Source organism: Synchiropus splendidus, chromosome 18, assembly GCF_027744825.2.
Source record: "Synchiropus splendidus isolate RoL2022-P1 chromosome 18, RoL_Sspl_1.0, whole genome shotgun sequence".
Taxonomy (NCBI): domain Eukaryota; kingdom Metazoa; phylum Chordata; class Actinopteri; order Syngnathiformes; family Callionymidae; genus Synchiropus; species Synchiropus splendidus.
In genome coordinates, this window is record NC_071351.1 from 9,801,219 (window position 1) to 9,820,502 (window position 19,284).

The 19,284-nt window shown below is 41.7% G+C and overlaps 2 protein-coding genes across 2 annotated transcripts in view; one reads left to right on the plus strand and one right to left on the minus strand.

Moving 5' to 3' along the window:
- LOC128749089 (contactin-3-like) overlaps positions 1–19,284 on the minus strand; it is a 48,159-nt gene that overhangs the window by 27,015 nt on the left and 1,860 nt on the right. Inside the window, exons 2-10 of the mRNA XM_053848317.1 lie at positions 14,646–14,783; positions 13,468–13,603; positions 8,361–8,536; positions 7,132–7,227; positions 6,554–6,757; positions 5,734–5,836; positions 5,158–5,342; positions 2,747–2,883; positions 532–661 (exon numbers count right to left, since the gene is read on the minus strand). Coding sequence (XP_053704292.1) covers positions 532–661; positions 2,747–2,883; positions 5,158–5,342; positions 5,734–5,836; positions 6,554–6,757; positions 7,132–7,227; positions 8,361–8,536; positions 13,468–13,603; positions 14,646–14,700 — 1,222 coding nt within the window. The 5' untranslated portion in view covers positions 14,701–14,783. The remainder of the gene's footprint in view (positions 1–531; positions 662–2,746; positions 2,884–5,157; positions 5,343–5,733; positions 5,837–6,553; positions 6,758–7,131; positions 7,228–8,360; positions 8,537–13,467; positions 13,604–14,645; positions 14,784–19,284) is intronic.
- LOC128749088 (neural cell adhesion molecule L1-like protein) overlaps positions 1–19,284 on the plus strand; it is a 94,763-nt gene that overhangs the window by 6,508 nt on the left and 68,971 nt on the right. Inside the window, exon 6 of the mRNA XM_053848316.1 lies at positions 12,898–12,971. The gene's annotated coding sequence lies outside the window, so the exon portion shown is untranslated. The remainder of the gene's footprint in view (positions 1–12,897; positions 12,972–19,284) is intronic.

The window sequence follows — 19,284 nt, forward strand, 5'->3', positions numbered from 1 at the left end:
ATTACATCTTATGATGAAAATCATTATGGAATATTACTATTATATAGTTATATTGAAAAGGTTTATAAATATGAAAGATCTACATGCAGTATACATATTTCAAGTACATTTTTAATATGTGACATCTTAATTCAATATTTAAAATTCTTGCTCCACGTGGCTTAAAGCTGGGGAATAATTGTTATATTATTATAGTTGTTGTAAATTGCCATAGTGCACATACAACAAAACGAATAAAAAAGATGAATATTTCAGGATTTACATAAAATAGATACATCATCATCACAAACTGCTTTCATGTCACATCTAAGAACGAAATACATTTCTTGGTCACAGCCGTAACACTCAGGACATGAAAGGAAATGAGAATATGTGGATTGCTTTTCATCCCTTTGACCCTCACAAACGCACTTTAACTGACCCCGTTATCTGCTAATCCAGGCAACCTTTCAGGATGACAGTAAAACGACCTTTAAGATTCCTGAGCAACAATGAGTTGAGGATTTGAGGCAGAGATAAATGCCAGCCTACCTAAAACCATTAGTTCAGCTGCAAAATATATAACACTGTGCTTATTCTCGGCCACACACTGGTACATGCCGCCGTCAGATATTGTCAGCACCGACACCGTCAGGACTCCATCCTCCACATGGATCCTGTCCTGTGAAGAAGAGGATGAAAGAAAGCAATTATTGCTCAAGATTTAGCTTTTGCTTTTGCGCACCGCGCCAGGCTTACGCCAAGAATCAGTCCATGTGAACAGATCCAACCAGGATTTTGATGCGGAGGCAATCAATTCCAGCTCTGTTGTGTTTCTCAGTCAGTTTCCAATTCCTCTTCTACATGTGCAACGTTAATTGTTCTGCTGGTTCCTTCTGATGCATTCGGCTGCACTCTCAGAGTCTAAGGCGCTGTGGTGATTGAGTGCTGGATGAGGCCATTGACAGTCATTCAAAAAGAATTCGGTCGAGACTTGTGCAGCCCTTTGCATAGCAAACATACATTCATTGGTAGCAACCGTTCCATGCTGCAACAGGAAAAGCATGCTTTTTAACTCATGCAGAATATGAATGCTCATAGTCGTTTCCTCGTGTGCAGTCTTTTATTCATTGATTTTTCCCCTTTGTTTTTGCATTTTCTCATCTGTCTTTTCATTGTTACTTTGTGACCTGGTTTGCCCAGCGCCTACAGTCCAGTCCCTCTCTCTTTTACTGCCCGCTCAAAGTCAGGGTCTTTTCCCAAATGTTTGAGCTTTCTATACTATTCCATGTGTTTCATGTTAAAATATAAATACAATAGATGTATTCATAAAAACAGAAAATTCAATAGAAATGCACCAAATATATTTTAAATTTAAAAATAATGAATTTCACAATACAATACAATACAAATATATTGTAAATAAACAAATTCGTTTTCAAAATAAGGACTTTTAAGGTAAAGGTAAGGTTTATTATCATTCTGCCACATGCATTGCATATGGAGGATTGTAATGTCATTACTCGTGGTCCATGTGGTGCCATATACGACCTTAAACTATGTATGAAATATAACATAAACAACCAAAACAAACATAAACAACAAGAAAAAAACATATGTGTCGAGTTAACATTGAGCGTGCAAACAAAGTAGGAGTGGGGGGAGTGTGAGTGTATGAGTGTGCATGTGTGAATGAATAAACAGTCCCTGAGATTCGAACGTCTCACTGTGGCGGAGATAAAGGATTTAGATATTTGTTTTCATTTTTTTTTTGTCCTTTTTTTCAATGAACAACTCAACAAGGTTGATCACCGTTTGAGAATCAAAATGATGTGAAATATTATGACCAAATTAATTATTTATATTTAACAGACTTCACTGAACTGTATCCTTCCGAACAACTTTGGCAAATTAATATGTAATGACAAGTGAAGCAAGTGACGGACTCTACCCAGCCACCTCCCCCCACTACTGTGGAATATTCGTGTAAATGCGATGAGTATCAATTCTACTCCAGGCAAATGTTTGCACAGGAAAATTGAAATTCCTCTTTTTTCTTACATTGAAAATCTTATATTAAATAAGCTGTGGGCTTTTCCATCCGGCTGTGGTGCAGAGTTCTGAGTGCGACCTGTACTTTGCGTGCGATTTTAATTATGCGTCATAAATTTGCAATTCAATCATAAAGCATATATGCAAAGTATGACAGGAGCTTGATGGCGGTCCTTTTCAGCCAATGTTATGATTCATGGGATAAAGTTCCTAAAATTTAATGAAACCATCATCTCTAAACGACTTCTTAATAAAAACATCAGGCTAAATTTACAAGCTAATTCAAAGACCTGAGCGGTTTTAATTGCCACATGGGAAAAAAGAAAAAGTTTAGAGGCAGGAAGGCTCAGAGCTGTGTATTTGAAGACACACCGCATGTCTCCGGTGGTCTGCAGTAACGTGTGCCGCTCTTTTCAGCGTATTTCACAGTAGATTAGGCTCATTGTCCCTAAATCAGCGGGAGCTTAAATATGCACCATGAATAATGAAAAAACAGCCAGTGAATCCATTCATACGAAATGGAGCAATCTCTCGGGGACTACACTGATCCACTCCCTAAGACGGTGTAATCTGCCAAGGTGAAGACGAGACAGTTACATCCATGTCTCATCTCTGGCACACCTCGCCACCATGTGTACACCGTCTGCTCATGTGAATCACACTCACAATGAACCTAAATCTTTTGAAAGTCAACCCAGTTTGATGCTGAGATTACCCCGGAGAGGAGCTGTTGGCCGTTCCTCAGCCACGTGTAGGAAGGCTTGGGCTTTCCATTGGCACGGCACTCCCACTGCAATCTATCCTCGATGGCCAGGGCTGTGTCCTTCATGGTCTGAATCCACTGAGGCTTTGCTGAGGATGAAGAAACAGGGCACAGTCATATGGGGGCTCCGAGGGATTATCACCCTCAAAATATTGGGTAAAAGAAACAGCTGAAGCTTCTCATGATACAGTTCTGTCAAAGTCACATGAAGTTACTACAATTATGTCGATGGATTGTTGTAAATATTTTTGAAACCCAAGTGAATCGTGGACAAATTTAAATTTAAAACACTGATCAAACAAACCTTTATCTTGTGTTGTGCATCAGTTGGCAGACAGCTTTTATGGTGAAAGCTTCACTCAGTACTATTTTACAGACCGCCCATGATTTATTAACTTACACCTTAGTTTACAGCCTGCCTTAATGCATTGCCTTTATGAAACTAGCAGCTCAAACCCTGGCAGCAGCATAATACGCAACTGTCTCTGACATTGAAAAAAACAGCGCAAGAATTAACAACACAAGAGCCAGTTATTTACAATTAGTTTAGTTATTTTTCGCAACACACTTTCAGCATTTTTTTATGTTTCCAATGGGGTAAAAAGTCACACATTTGAAATATTTGACATGGAGATCTCCTGCATTCTGGCAATATATTAATTTTATACTAGCAATAAATGTAATACATTTGTCTTCTGAAAGCTGAAGTTGTGTTCTTTAGCTGGCAATTTCTTTTCTCAACATCAGTTATCAGTGGTACACTTAAGCTCATTGTATGTGGTCCAAGTAAACGTAATGTTCCCGGTAATATTTATCCCACAGTACACGCATTAGCTTGGAAAATAACAGTGAATTATAGCAAGGTCCTGGCTCAATGTTGGAGACTCACTCAGGTCTCATCCATAAATGAGAGCACAGCAAGTAGCAATAACCACGCACTCACTCCGTAGGCCGGACCCCTCACTCTGTCTTCCAACACCAAGTGGCTGTTATTTAAAGCTAAAACAACAGTTAAAGCCCAGTGGGAACCTGACAATACAACACTTAAAGTTTTGTTTTTAACACTCTCATTATTGTGGAATTTTCATTGGGAGATTGCTGTTGCCAACATCATTCACAAGTCCTGGGCAAACTGTCAATTGCTTATTCACAAGTGACGTTTTCCCCCTGCAAGTCTGCTAAACCCAATTACATAAAGACAAATGTAGTTTTTGGGAGGATGAGCTCCAAAAGACGGTTTTCATAGTTAACAGATGAAGTTGAAAGAGCAACTCTTTCAGATATATTAAAAAGAGTAAAAATCCAACTGATCTGAAAAAGTAGTTTTGCTTCTTACTCTTTCTTCATTTCAACCGGTCTTATCTTGTTGGTGCCTGAAAAGATAGCGCTAAATGATCCGCTCGAACGATGCCTTGGTCTGTCTCCACGCAGAAGTTGTTAGTATCTCCACTGACTGTGTGAGCATGTGAGCGAAGTTATAAGGGCCAGGCCTTCCATAATTGGTCCTTCTGATCTTGCTGTATTCCTGTGAGGCGCTGGCTCGTACAGAAGGACAAAGGCTGGAAACATTTGTGACTTGTGCAACATTTTTGGGCACCCGAGGCGAGACTTTGTGTCTGAACTAGTTGGTGCTAAAAGAAGCCATTGAGGCTTTGTAAATCTGTGCTTCGACAAAGACTATGGATGGGATATAGGAGGGTGTTAGTGGCTGGTTGGGAGATGCCAGTGGACCTATATAAGTCGCCCAGCCTCACCTGCACCACTTACTTCTCATAGTCGTTTGTAGTTCCTACTGTTTTTATTCTGAGAGCTTCATATGTACCTGCTAAAAAGCAAATCCATGGCTTTAGAGAATTATGTGAATGTACCTGCTCGATATGTTACATCACGGCTCAATTGAAATTATAATGGAAAGCGCCCCTGCTTTTATGAGTTTCACTGAATGTTTGCTTGATGGCTCTGGCTACGCAGTCTGAAAGGGATGAGGGATGGAAGGCAGTATTTTCTCCCCATGTCAGCATGCACCTGTCGTCATTAATGGGGACTTAAGAAGCCCAAGGCCACTAACCCGGCTGAAACATTAAAATATTCCAATCCTCTTTTGAATAGATTTTTTATTGATGATTGAATATGTATTTTTTTATATATTTTAGCCAGACAATATTTTGTGGTGCCCTTGCGTGGACGTGTCGAGCTTCAAAGTACCTGACAAGTCGAAAACAGCATCAAATTTGCAACCGTCTCCAGCAACAATTCAAGTCTAAATGTAATAATTCCATCTGATAACTGCAACCTTGTCGACGTCTGGTTCTCCTGGAACCACTGCACCCATGCAATAAGTTAATGGATAGAGGTATTATTACCATAGAACGCCAGTCGCCCAGTGGCTGTGTTCTTCCCCATCTTGTTTTCAGCCACACACTCGTACCCTCCCGTGTCGTCCTGCTGGAAACTGGGGATCTCCAGCACAGCGTTGGCATACTTCATTTTCACTTTACTGGGAAATGGGACTCCATTAGCCCTCTTCCATGTGATCTCTGGAACTGGACTGGAGAAGCAGATAGAAGGTGAAGGTGTGGCCACATCTGACGTGTTGTTTAGTTTTAGTCTCTTATCGAGTGTAGATGATAGAATGATCCAGAAGAGTGTGAAGAAAGAGACACTGTCTTGGGGATTGAATGGGACCCTTTAAGGTTGCTGCTTGGATTATAAGTCAAACAGTGCCGCAATAGTCTTAACAAAGAATCTAGTCTTTGAAGAAGCGGTTTAAAATAGCCTAAATCCAACAATAAAAAGTGACTCCTGTGATTCTTGCAACAATCCAGGCTCTAAGAGAGACACAATTGCAGTAACTATACTTTATAGAAAACCTGAGGTCCTCCATATGGAAAGAAAGAAGGCAGATGATTGAAAAACATGCTTGAAGGATTCCAGCTTACTTCCCAAGAGCGAAACACTCCAGTGTAACTGTTGATCCTTTAGAAGCGGGTATATTGTCTGGGAAATTAACTTCTATTTTCGGCTCGTATTCACCCATCACTCCTGCGAAGAGGAAGAACGACAACTCAGACTTCCATTATTCATGGATAACATGCAATATGGTGTGCATTAGACACCGAACAAGAGCAGATAAACAACACAAGCAAATATTCACACACTTGTATAACGTCCCTTATATTGGCAAAACATTGTGGGACAATTTAAAGCTCATTTTTATGGGGCAGTATGTTTAAAATGTGAAACCAGCTTGAGTGTGCAGTTCCCGCCTTGTCGACTGTATCTGTATTTGCTTCGTTCGCCACTCAGAGCTGACACTCCAATCACAAAGTGAATTGTGTGATGTTAAATTAATGCAGCTACATAAACAGAACACTGAGTGTGAAGTAACTGGCGGGGCTGCCGTGTACCACATTCACTGTAATGGTTCAATGACGTATGGCTCATGTTTTATTCATTCCCGATGCTTTATTCTCTCTTTCTATGAAAGCACAACAGCGAGGGGCATGTAGACCAGAGAGAGCTGGCCCGTGAATCCGTGTAAAAGCGCAGGGAAAGCTTTTAAAGAGAATTATATGAAAGCCAAGTCAGCAAGGACGCGATTTGGATGCTTTGTTTGCTGGCCTACATCGAGCAAGAACTATTTACTTACAAGCATTAGCACCCGGTGGCATAACTAAAGTGCAGCTCAGCGAGCGGTCCACTGGCGCCACCTTGAAAGGGAAAACCCTGTCTGAAAGTCACACTGAGGTGTGTGCTTACCGTCTGTCCTGAGGATCAGAGAAGTGGGAGAGCTCTGAACTTTGCCCTTGGTGACGCTGTTCATCACCACGCAGGTGTAGTTCCCCACGTCAGTGGGCTCCACCTTGGCAAAGTAAAGGTTTCCTGTCTGCTGAGAGACAAAGCGGCGATTGTCTTGCTGAACAAAGTAGGGGTACTCGTTGAAGACCCATGCATATGTGAGGTCTAGAAGACAAGGAGTAGAAGAGATTTTCAATATTCAATATTTTGAGATTACATTGCTATTTTAGAATCAAAAGGAAAGAACAGCTTCATGAGATGTTGAGAGGCCAAGCGAGTGTATGATCGTGGGTGATCTCATATGACAACATTCTAATAATAATAATAAGACCAATCTTAACAGAAGAAGGGGTAAATTCTCAAACCTTTAAAACGTACTAAACGGTAATTTCACGAACTAGTGACTTGGAAATCTGATCCTCCTGATAACAAGGCACTTAGTGTGCTGCTTATCTTCATTATTCCTTATTATAGTGGGAAACAGTCATAACAGTTCTGGGTGGTAACCTATGAAGAGTCCTGGATAATGAGATATTTACCTCCTGAGGAAGTGGGTGTTCCACAAAGCAGCACAACTCCTTGTCCCTCTCGGACTGACACAGCGCTTCTGGTGTGGACTTTAAAATGATCCAAGTCTGAGGGAGACAGATGAACAGAAAGTAAATCACTGCTGCATGTCTGACATCAGTGAGGAGGAGCGATAGGTGAAAAGCTTAGACACGACTGATACAAGAACCATCTGTAGTACTGTACTTGCAAGATCAAGGGAGGAAATCTGAGGACAAATTCACACAACTTTGTGTCGAAAATTAAAGCCAGACCACTGAACTGGGAGATAGAAAATCAAGAAAGTCACAGAGCAACAATCGTATTTGCTCTATGTTTCAACATAAACACTGCAGCTGAATTAATGAACTTTTTTAGAATTCATTGTACACTAAAGCACCATCAAGCTTTGCAACAAACAAATAAAGCTTTGTACTGCTTAACAATGAAGGCTGGTTGCCTGTAATTATGTAAATATTCTTGGAACCATTTGTTGTTATTGTCCTCCACATTTTCTTTGATGATGTTCAGCACACCTACGTGAAAGGAAAAAAGGACTAATGCAAAATATATTTCAGCTCAAGTATAGAATTAGCAGCTATGAACACAAAGGAAGTGGAATGATAAACACAGCATACAGCAATTATTGCACTTAAGTTTGAAGTTAAGACCCGGACAAGTCATTGAATCATGACAGAGAAGTGTTATCGTTTGTTCATGACTTCAATGAAAGAGCGATCTGTTGTTAGCTTTAATGTCATGAACACTCTTCTTCCATTTCACTTCAACAACTCTCTCCTCTTTTAAGCAGCATTTATCTGGACTTGTCACCTGCACATTTTCCACTCACATATCTTGTCTGTTCCATCCTCTTTCATATCTGTCTAGTCCTTTTTTATAGTCTCTCCGTTCATTCTTCTCTGAATGGCCACGTGCCTTTGGCATCTGTGTGTGTTTAAAGCGCTATACTATTAGGACTCATGCATCAGTGCAACAAATATTTTTGGACATACTCTTTTACACTATATATATATATATATATATATATATATATACATACACGAATATGTTCGTAACATAGTGGTGGCACACAGCCCTAGTGCTTACAGCTTCCATGTACGTTAAAAGTTTAATGCAGCTTCCCATTGATGTTGATAAGCTAAATAATGCAGACATCTCCACCTCCACTTTATGCTTCGAACAGTAATGATTTTCTACTTACATGCAAACTGAAGACTTGCTTTCCTGCTGAGGATGGCTCCCACAGTGTTGTAAGCCATGCACTGGTAGGTGCCGCCGTCCTGGTACCGGTCCAGGCTGCTGATAATGAGGTTGCCCCCGGACAGACGCCGCCGGGGATCCAAGCCCAGATTTATGAGAGTCCCATTCAGTAGCCATCTGTGGGAGGGCAAAGACACCATCAGAAAACACGCATAATTTTCTCTCCTCAAGCAGACTCAGAAAGACACGCTCAGAGCAGGTCAGTCAGTGGTTAACTACTGAGCAGTCCCTCTATATATGAGCCGTGATGGACCCGTTCGGGTGAGGTATGTTGCTGGATCGACTCCATTAAGGAGTCGGTGCTCTCAACAGTCTGATTTTGATCGATGCGTATTTCCATTGCTGCCTTCATTGAGATTTTAAATGTGTCATCAAATATCTCATTTGAATTCTTTGCATGCGCTTTAAAGTGCTGCAAGAAACAAAACATTTCACATTTTTATCACTGGCGCGCTGTCTTCCTAGACTCGTTGGTAAGCAGAAGATTTTAGAGTACACTCCAGACATTATCATCGCTCTCCACCAGAATCACATCCTAACTGTCTCATTATATCAACTTAATGTGCTGCTAGTCCTGCCTCCATTCCATATCATGATGAGAGCTCGGCATTTAGCAAAACATGCCTGAGTGTTTGAGATCTCTTTCATTGCTTCTCACACGTAGCAGGAATATAAAATTACAATATTTGCTCTGCAGGATCACTTTGTTCTTTTTCAAATGAATGAACAACCACTTTGGAAACCTGAGCACCATTCGGTGATTTGAGAAAGTCGCATTATCCAGTGATAAAAGAATCACATTCTCTAGCGTCGTCACCCTGTCGCTCTCTTTCATAAAGCTCTGAAAATGGACCATTGAGGAGTTCATGGATGGAATGTGATCAAGAATGTTTGTCATTTTTCTTCTCAGTAATTCCATTCCTTTGGCAACATTCTTCTGCTCTGTTTCCACGAGTCGAATTCAGAAGCTTTCGAATCTAACCTTCAAACTATTTTTAAATGGATGACGCTGAAGCGCCGCCGTCATGACACTTTTGTCTGAAAACGGTGATTTCGTACATAAGACCGGTCACGGAAAGCATGGCCTTTTCAATATGTTAAGGTTGAATGTGGCAGATTAATGGATGTGAGCTTCAGCAGCAAGTTACCGGCATGACCTCTGTATGACCTGTACGGTGTGAAGTGCCGCGGCTGCTCAGCAGTGTCCTTAGCGTTGTGCAGATGATTGAATAACAACTTCAAACTGAATTAATCTGCTTGAGATTCTCCTGCTGTACACATGTTTTCCGACAGCCTGAGCAGCCCCAGTCATCCTGCAACCCGGAGCTCCAGTCCTCTGGTCAAACCCAGGACAGTAGCAATTGTAAATGCAGGATTGCATCACCTTCACTGTCGAAAGCACATTCAAATCCAGTGTAGGCAGCTGTTGCATGAGTTGAAGATATGACAAGGAGAAACAGAACAACACCAACTTGTTTTTGAGTTGGAGGCAGCAATTCCTAAACATAAAAAAGTGCCTTTTGTTTTTAAAATAATTAACAGCTCTGCTGGAAGGCATATGTATCATTTAAAGAAAAGTAAATCATTGATCACTGCTGCATTGAAGTGGCGGCACATTCTGGTTCCAAAGTAACTCAAAGTGATTCAGATATCTTCACCTTTATTTTAGTTCATTTGCACAAAAAAATAGATAAGAATGATTTAAAAAATGACTGGTCAGAAGTGCTGTCCTGAAAGCCTTCGACCACAGAGTCGTATTGAGCAAGTTGTATTGAGCAAGTGAAAAAAGTTTGTGTGTACGTGCATGTTGAGAAATCAACGAATGTTTCACACTTAAGTTTGGAATATGAACTTCAGATCAGTGGTGAAGCTCTTTGGAATCAAGGGACACGCCGTCCAACACTCACTCGCCTCCGTATGTCGCTCCACTGCTTGGAAGAAGAAAGCACCAGGGGTATTGAGCCCAGGACGTTCTCGCAGCGAGGGCTTATTACCAACCACTAAACCACCATGCTGCCACCCCTAATTCAGCTGCTTCTAAAACAAATAGCTGTTGCTAACACTTCATTTGCAAGTTTGGCAATTATGCCCAATCAGCAGTTTCCACTCAAACATGCTGCTTATTATTTAATGAAGCTCAAAGCCTACGTGACTTGCCGATCAACTACTACACACTGCATGTCTGGATTCAGTTTTCGTGCACGTGATTTCCTCAACGGAACACCTCCAATCCAGATGCGTGGTTTTTTGCTTCCGAGTCTGGCTAATTTCCAGAGTGAGAGGTGGTTGTTGGGGGTCAGAGTGAAGCGGCATCAGTAAGCCGACTGTGGAAGCTTCCCATCCTTCCATGAATGACAGAACCAGCAGAGGCAAGAAACAAAACAGGAAGGAGAAGAAGAAGGGGGTGGTAGAAGTGCTCTCCCATTTACACTTCAAGAGCGAGGCGCTGGGGGCAGGCAGAGCTCTCCACAGCCGACTTGACAAGCTGGCACGTTAAACAAGCTCATCTCACCTTTAATCAGAACATGGAAATACCTGGTCTTAGGCAGGGAATGTGAAAAGCTTGAAATAATGAAGCTCCACACGCCACTCTGTTATCATTCTGCTCGTCTGCACTGAAGCAATTCCACTGTCGAACGGCAAAGACGGCCATAATCAGCTGCCGACGACTTCTGGTGTCTAGCAACCGTCACGCTGTTTATAAGAGTTCATCATTAAGATGCTAGCTGTGTTGCACTAAGATACGATCTGGTGAGACAAGACACAGATCACTGGCATGTTAGTCAATAGGAATTAGCAGCGGCCTAATGGCATCGCTGCGAAATGTGTTTGCATGCAGACGCTTTGTTTACCTTTGCAGGAGAGGTCGCCGCAGCCTGTTTGTTAACAAGATCGACGAATAGCTAATGATCGGTGGAAAGTTTGGGGTTTGTGTATCAAGCACCATTGAGGAAGAAATAGATTCTCAAATATTTATCGGCTATAATTGCTGCGGTAGAATAAGGGACAGAGTCGCCATGCTTTATTAGTCAGAAGTGTGAAGTGAGTCAGAGATCGGCATGGTTTCTCTTAACGCTTGGCATTCATCAAATGTCACCAAAACAAACCAGCAAAGTTTTAGACAGTATGAGCTTCAATGCTTTAATTCATATTATGACATAATTATTCATTCAACACACTTCTTGATCGAGTGCAGTGATAGCAGAAATAACTTGGGCAGAAACGATTCATATTCGGGAAGTCATTTTGAAGAGCAGCTTGTTCACTCTCAGTTTGACAAACTATCCCACAAGTGAAAAAAAAAAACATCTTCTACGAGGGTGTTTGTCATGCACCATTTATCACCTTATTCATGTGAACTGTTTTTCCAAACTGTTTTTCTAGTGGGTCCTTTTCACAGATCTACATGCAGCAATACAGTCATCAATTCAAAAGATGAAATTATTCCCCGCTGTATTCTTCTCATACCAACATTTCATTTTACACTAGAATAATGAGAATGGTGCAGAGAAATAGGCAGGTAGTGACTAGTTCAGTTGCTATATTCCTGTCATAGCGTTGGCTCCTACCCAGCTTAAGAGTGCAGAATCTCCTATGCCTCCAATATTAAAGCTTGAATCGCCATTAAAACCAGTGCCTGCGTCATTACAGTCAGCATCAATGGTGCATTCATTTACGCTCAGGAAATTCAATACATCTGGACACATGACTAGAAATGTAACCTAAATAACATCCTCAAAGAATCATCCTGATCAGTATTTTGTCAAGTATCTAATTCTCACTTTTAATTCGTGTATCGCCAGTCAACATTCTCAAAAAGGACATGAATTTCTTGCAGTTCATTATCCAAACAAAAATGAGAATTCATAAATATTCATCTTTATAAACCTGACTTAATAAGAATGAATTATTAACACTGTTAAAGGTTCGTCTTTATATTAACAAGAGGTAAAAGGTGCAATCATAAGATCTGGATGTTTTGAGAGTTTACATATAGCAAGAAAAGTATGGCTGTTTCAGGCCAGTGAGGAGATACTGTATCATCTGGCTACCTAGTCCTGGGTCGAGTCTCATCCTCATTCTTGATAGAGGAGTTCTATTGTTTTAGTTTTCGTGGGAAATAACAGATTCATTTAGGTCACCCTCAAAGCAAATATACAATGTTGTCATTTTACATGAAACAACTAGGTAATATTCTGTAATAATAGAATAATTCAATGATATCAAATATGTTGATACTGTGAATTCAATTCAGCTGAAAGTCTTAGTCAAGGAATCTACTAATCATATGGGCAAGTGATTCAGTGAGTTGCTCATCCTTGAAAATTATCCACTAGCGCATCAAAGATGTGAAACTGTTTCAGCTATTACGCATCGATGTGTACAATGAAGTGAGAAATGTAGAGACAACAGTAACTCTGGCTGTTTTATTTGCCGACTTAAGTGCACACCTTTTATGCGGCTCTGTACTTGACCAGGCTTTGGCAGCAGAAGGAGAAGAAGCCATGCGCAGACCTTCACTACCGTCACCCACAATGTGAACTTGACCCAGGTAGGAGAAAATTCTTTTTCTATCATCCACGAGTGAATCCAAGCACCCTGATCACACCAGTCCAAAACAAATGGACTCATCTGAGAAGAGATTTTTTTGGTTTTGCAAAGTTTAAACTTCCAAATGAGTTGACTGAAAAGGTTTTAATTTGTATTTTTTTGAAGGACTTAATAATGGTTTTGACATTTAAAATTGAACTTCTATAAAAACAGGTCCCTCACATGTAAACTAGTCGTGAGTTGTGAAAATGGCTTATCACCATGCACCTTTGTGAATGGCATATTTAGTGTGGCACAGTGAAATGTGGGGCAATAAAAAGTGGAAAGAAAAAAAGAGGTGAAAGGTGTAAAAACACATTCATTTGATTGCCGCTTGTGGCAGCGAGCTCACGGGAGTGTTGCACAATTACGCATGGTTGTTGAAGCAAATTGTCAAACGTGAAAACCGACAGTGAAAATGATGTCTCAGATAAATAGATTAAGTGAGGAGGCTTCACCTGTACTGAGGCGTCGGCGTGCCCTTGGCATCACATGTCAGCGTGGCTTCCTCCTCTATTGAATCCACTGGGATGAACAAGTCGCCGGGCTCCATCCTCCATTTGGGACCATGGAAGGATCCGCTGTCCAGACAATCTGTCAGGGGAACATTGGCAGCCCAAGCATTAAAGCTGAAGCATGTGCCATTTTGATAGAATCTGCGCTCAATAATTCTCCATTCCTGTGAAGGGATAATGGCTGTTTGGGTCACTTCAAATCACCGAACAAAAGAAATGGCTTCATATACTTCACATTATCTATCAGGAGATCATCGTTCCTGATGAATGGGCAGAGAAATTACAATCAAGCCTCATTCATTCACCGCCGACCTTGATGTTTGCACGCACTTGAGGCCAGGCTGTAATCATGGTGTTAGCATTTTTGTAGCAGAAATATCATTCTCTCAGCTGAAGCTCATCGGCGCGATAAAGAAGCGCATGAAAGGGATAGGTGTGGCTGGGGAGTCAAGACAGGTTTAGATGGAGGAGAAAAACCGGCATCTTGTAGTTGTGAAATAAACAGAAGTGTTCCTGCTTCCTGCCATCGAGTCTGGATAGAACTCAAGTGTATTGGTACCAGAGGAACCAAATGTTTGATCATGATGTTAATGCTTTTACTGACTATCGTCCTCTGGTTTGGTAAGGGCTGTGACACAGTGAGTTCTGAATGTGTATTCTGGAGTGAGATACAGTATAACTCACAGTGGAATGCTACTTGACTGTTGTACCGCAGGGATGTTTACACATGACTAAGAAAATCCCAGGTGGGGACGACGACTGCATCTCACTGTAATAATTGTAAATCATGGCAAAGAAGAAGTTCAGTGACGATAATCTCAGAATAATTTTACACTTCCAAACGGCTGCATTCAACCTCGCCTGCCCAAACTTCCAGCAGAATCTTCTGAGACCCATGCCACTCACTGCCAGTGCTATATCATATCAGATTGATGGTCTGGAGTGTCTGTTGTGAAAGTAAATCAAAACACAGGAGCGTCTTTTTAAAAGCTGGGCGACTCCATCAACCCTGACACACACACACACAGGCTGGTATTAATCATCCTCACCTCCATCATTCCACAACTGTAAATGTCTGCACGTGCAGGATTCATTACTCTTAAATAAAAAAGGTGTCTCACCTGCCAGACAGTCGATGATTGATAACAGGAGAAGCTGTTTCCATGGCAACGTCATCTTTGGCAGCCAAGGGCGAATGAGACTCTCATCCAATGAGCTTTGAAATGGCACTTGTGATATAAGAATGAGGGAAGCTTGACCTGTCAGGACGAGGAAGAAAAACCAGTAAACTAGTCGAACCGAGTGCGTGTAGTGACCAATAAAATGACTGGAGCACTGACCAACGACCACACAGAGATAGACTCTGTGGATTCTCTATTTGGCACAGTTACTCAGCAAAACTGTGCCAAATGTTTTCGTACGTCTTGAAAAGAAAATCTGGCAAACAGATATTGCTGCAGTCAGTAGTGAGGACATAATGTAGTCAGTGGTCGTGACATCGTCGTCTCCTCATCACACAGGCAGACACACTGTGATAAACTGTTGAGTCATTTTCATCCAAAAACATTTCTTGCTTCTGACTTTGAATAGGTTTTCAGGTAATTTGGAGCATGCTAATTAGGATTGTATGACAGCGGTTGTAAGACTGGACAAAATCTAAAATGTGGTCCAAGACAGAGACCGCAAAACGTAGTTTGACAGCCAGCGACTTTCTACACTCATCACACTGAAGGCTTAAATATCTACCTGCTGTCTGACATTGTCTTCCATTCGTGTCCTTTTTTTCTGTACAGTTGTTGATAATCACTGTTCCTTAGCTTAGCTTCTCACTGGTGTCCTCATAGGTCACAGCGTCAACATAAACATTACTCTGCTCTGACTTCAATTTTGAGCCGACCATCTCATGGGCCATAAAAAAGACTGGGCAGGCCATGTTTGCCCCTGGGGCCTGGAGTTAGGGTTTGAAGAGTTCAGGGAAATTAGACATTATCACGTCAATATATTCTAATAGAGGCATCCTCTCTCATTTCTACAAACTGTTAAGTGCATTTTACTTAATAGAAATTTTATTTAGTTCACCAATCCTCTGAGACTGATGCTCTGTCTCGAAACAGTAAATGGATTAAGGCTGCAGACAGAATTGACACGCGCAGGAACACTCCGTCTTTTTCTGTTCATTCTCACTTTTATTTTCAAGAGTCTTCAGGCCTCTGCACCCCACTTGCACCAAGAGATGTCTGAGGGTGATACCACAGGCATATGGGTGGAATCCTGTGCCAATCTATTAAAGGAGCGACCAAAGCTTGAAGCTCATCCTTCACTTGGACGGATTCTGTCTCCGGCAGCCTGAGGAGACTTGGACCTGGGAATTGGGTGTCATCCAATCAATTAGATCCACCCATCGCAGCATGTGTCTCCCCACATGCCGGGGTAAATCAAGACGGCCTGATGAGGGAACGTTCCACCCAGGTCTATAATCAAGGACGAGTGGCTGTCCGCTCGCGTGGCACAAATCGCCATGCATGACAAGGGGGCGCACGGAATGACGCGATTAAGAAATGCCATGCAGGAACATGAAGTCAGGTGCCAGGGCCCTACGTCATATTACCATTCTGACTGGACCAAGACACGATTTTCTCGGGTAGCTGTAACCTGAAATCACAGATGAGCATGCAGAACCTTGAACCAGATACTGATATAGTCTTCATATGTCATATTGGCCCCATACACTAAAAAAGTTGCCACGTGGATTTAACTCAACATATAGGTATGGAGTTGCTGCAGTTGGTCAGGTCTAGGTTCAGCAACATGATGTGCTCAAAGAATGAGGCCAGCTGACAACCTGAATATACTGAATGACCAGGTTATTCCATCAATGGATTTTTTTCTTCCCTGATGTCACGGGCATATTCCAAGATGACTTATACAGTGTATGTATATATATATATATATGTGCTGTAATATGTGTGTGTGTCATTGTGATCAATGATATCTCAAATGCTGAACAGATTAAATGGATGCAGGGAAATAAAAAAATCACGATGATGGTGGAAATGAAGTGAGCAACTTGGAGGAGGTCTCTGCTCTAGAGAACATTTTTTTAAGTTGTTATGAGTGTTGTATGGCTTTATTTATTTTATTTGTATTTTAATTAATTTAATGTATTTTTATTAATTTAATTATTTAATCTTCCTTATAAATTATGAGGCAAAAACATAATGGCTTCAGCAAGATAAAATCTTATTATCATATTCTTTAAAAATAAAACAAATATTCATCATTTTTTAATGAAGCAGTATGACTGACTACCGTGTGTAAAACATCACCATCAGAACAAAACACTACTCTGTTCAAGCCGGGACTATGAGCTCTGCTCTCGTCCGCACTTTGAAAAACACATTTCTCTAAGAGGTGTCCAAGATATATTAAGGGCAGGGAGAGATAATAGCGCCAATCTGCTAAATGTCACACGACTCACACACCTACACACCGAACTCACTTTCATCTCATATAACACCCAGCCTCCACACACACACACACACATGAACTCACTTTCCATTTAGAAGACATAAGCCGTGATGTGTGGCTCATTTGTGGCCTAATCCCGGGGCAAGCCCGCTTCACAGTGCTACTTATGGGGCTTCTAATTGTTTGTCAGCTGCCTGGATGTCAAATCAGACATGCCGGGCTTCAGCCTGGAATTTTCCTCAGCACCTTTCATGTGTTCTTGGTCCTTTTTCTTTTTCCAAAGTCTGCAAAATTGGATTTATACGCTTCCTCTCAGAGAGAGTCCTGCATGCCATACCTCAGTGATAGGCTTGCAGTGTGCAAACTGCTGGCACCTCATAACTGGAGATTGGTGTGTGTGTGTGTGTGTGTGTGTGTGTGTGTGTGTGTGTGTGTGTGTGTGTGTGTGTGTGTGTGAGATTGCACGTGTGTTGTGGGTACAGTGTGTGTTACACTGCTCGTGCCCTGGTTGGCTGTATTGTGGTGAGGCAGGGGGAAATGTACCCACATGTGCTTCTTTATTTAAAATTCAGCCGCAATAAATCATTCACAGACGTAAAACGCCGGCTCCTGTCAGGAGCAGATCGCTCAGTGATTCACATGTACATACTGCATGAATACAAGATACAGACCCAAACACATTCAGAGGAAGGTGTTGCATTCTGTGCAGGGAAAAGAAATGTAGCTGAGGAAGCCAAACGGCACGGTTCCACACAATTTATGGTAAATTAATAATGTGAGGAAGGAGACCTTGGGGATGCAGGGATTTTGGTGGGGCAAGTCTGGAGCAATGATTCATGTAAGAAAATCAGGTTTAGCGGAGTCTGCTACAGAAGAAATGAAACCCATATTGCCATGACGGCTGTCAGGTTAAGGCACTGAGAACTGCTTAAAAGTGGATGGACCAAAAGAAGGGACAGAGAAAGATTTAATAAATTGTAATAGCCAGGAAGCGGCTTCGGAGCATCTCTTATCAAAAGTGGCCCAAAGAGGGAAAAGCCGTGAGCCAGCAATTTAGTCCCAGACGCACCTGGGAATGGAAGAACGGTTCTCAAGTTCAGATTCAACTGATGAGCTCCGGAATTGCTCGAGAAGTAAAAACTGGTCCTGACGGAGGAGTAAGAGGAGACAGTGCATCGAAGTTTCCCTCCTTGTGTCGCTAGTCAGGGAGAACAGACGCTTCTTTTTACGTGATGAATGACTGACAGTGGAATATTGTCTCCATGTTACTTGTTGGCACGAAAGCAATTTTCTTTGGCAGGTTTAAATAATTGTTTCTGTTTAAAGACTGACCCTAAATTACTTCATTTTATCCTTTTTATTGTTCAGATAATAACCGTTATTGTCGATTTTTCCATTGGGTCTCCGAATTTTGCCATCAATTATTATGGTATGCACCCATCACCCATCAATAAAGTGATGCTAGCACGGCCCATATTTGTGTCTCACTGATGTGGACTGAGGGCAGTTTGTTGCGGTTTGACATTTGAGTTGGAAGCCCACTCCATCTCCCCGCCTTAAAAAGGTCGCCACAAGATGTTGCTCAAAATAGTGCAAAGTCTTGTAGGACTGATCTTCAATCATTCATTGCTGCTTCTCGTTGGGTGCTAATCCCAGCTACACAGGACAAGAGGCGAGCGACTCATGCGGACTGGTCACATATTAAGGATTTGCGTTACCTTATGAATTCCAACATGGGACCTGGTAACATGATGTCAGGCCCAGCTCAATATTTGGCTTGCTACTTGGCTACTGAATGCGTATAAAAGTGACATTATTGCTTTCACACCTTCAGTAGTCTAAACTTTTTTGCAACTTCCCTGGAGGCAGTAAAACACAGCAGCTTGGCAGAGGCATGCGCCCTCTGTCGGTGAGAGATTTGCATGCAGTGATGCAAGCGTAGCATGCTGCCTCTATAAGCGTCACTGATTTTGAAGGCTGTTTCAATGATGCGCATCAAAGACAAACATCGGCTGAATGGCGACAAATGTTGCCGCCCACGATGTCAAATTAATTACCCATCTCAAATGAGCTTTCATCGTACAGAGGACTGACTGTGATGGACCCAAGATTTATCACCATCAAGCAACATTGTACTGTACTGCGAATTGACCTGATATCCCGCCGCTCTCCTCACCGGGTGAATCACTCACAATCATGGAGGGGGACCTTGTTATAAAACACACCGCTGGGTTTGATCACGAAATCTACCAACTCCATCACACTGCCAGCATCTTAGTAAGCAACATGCTG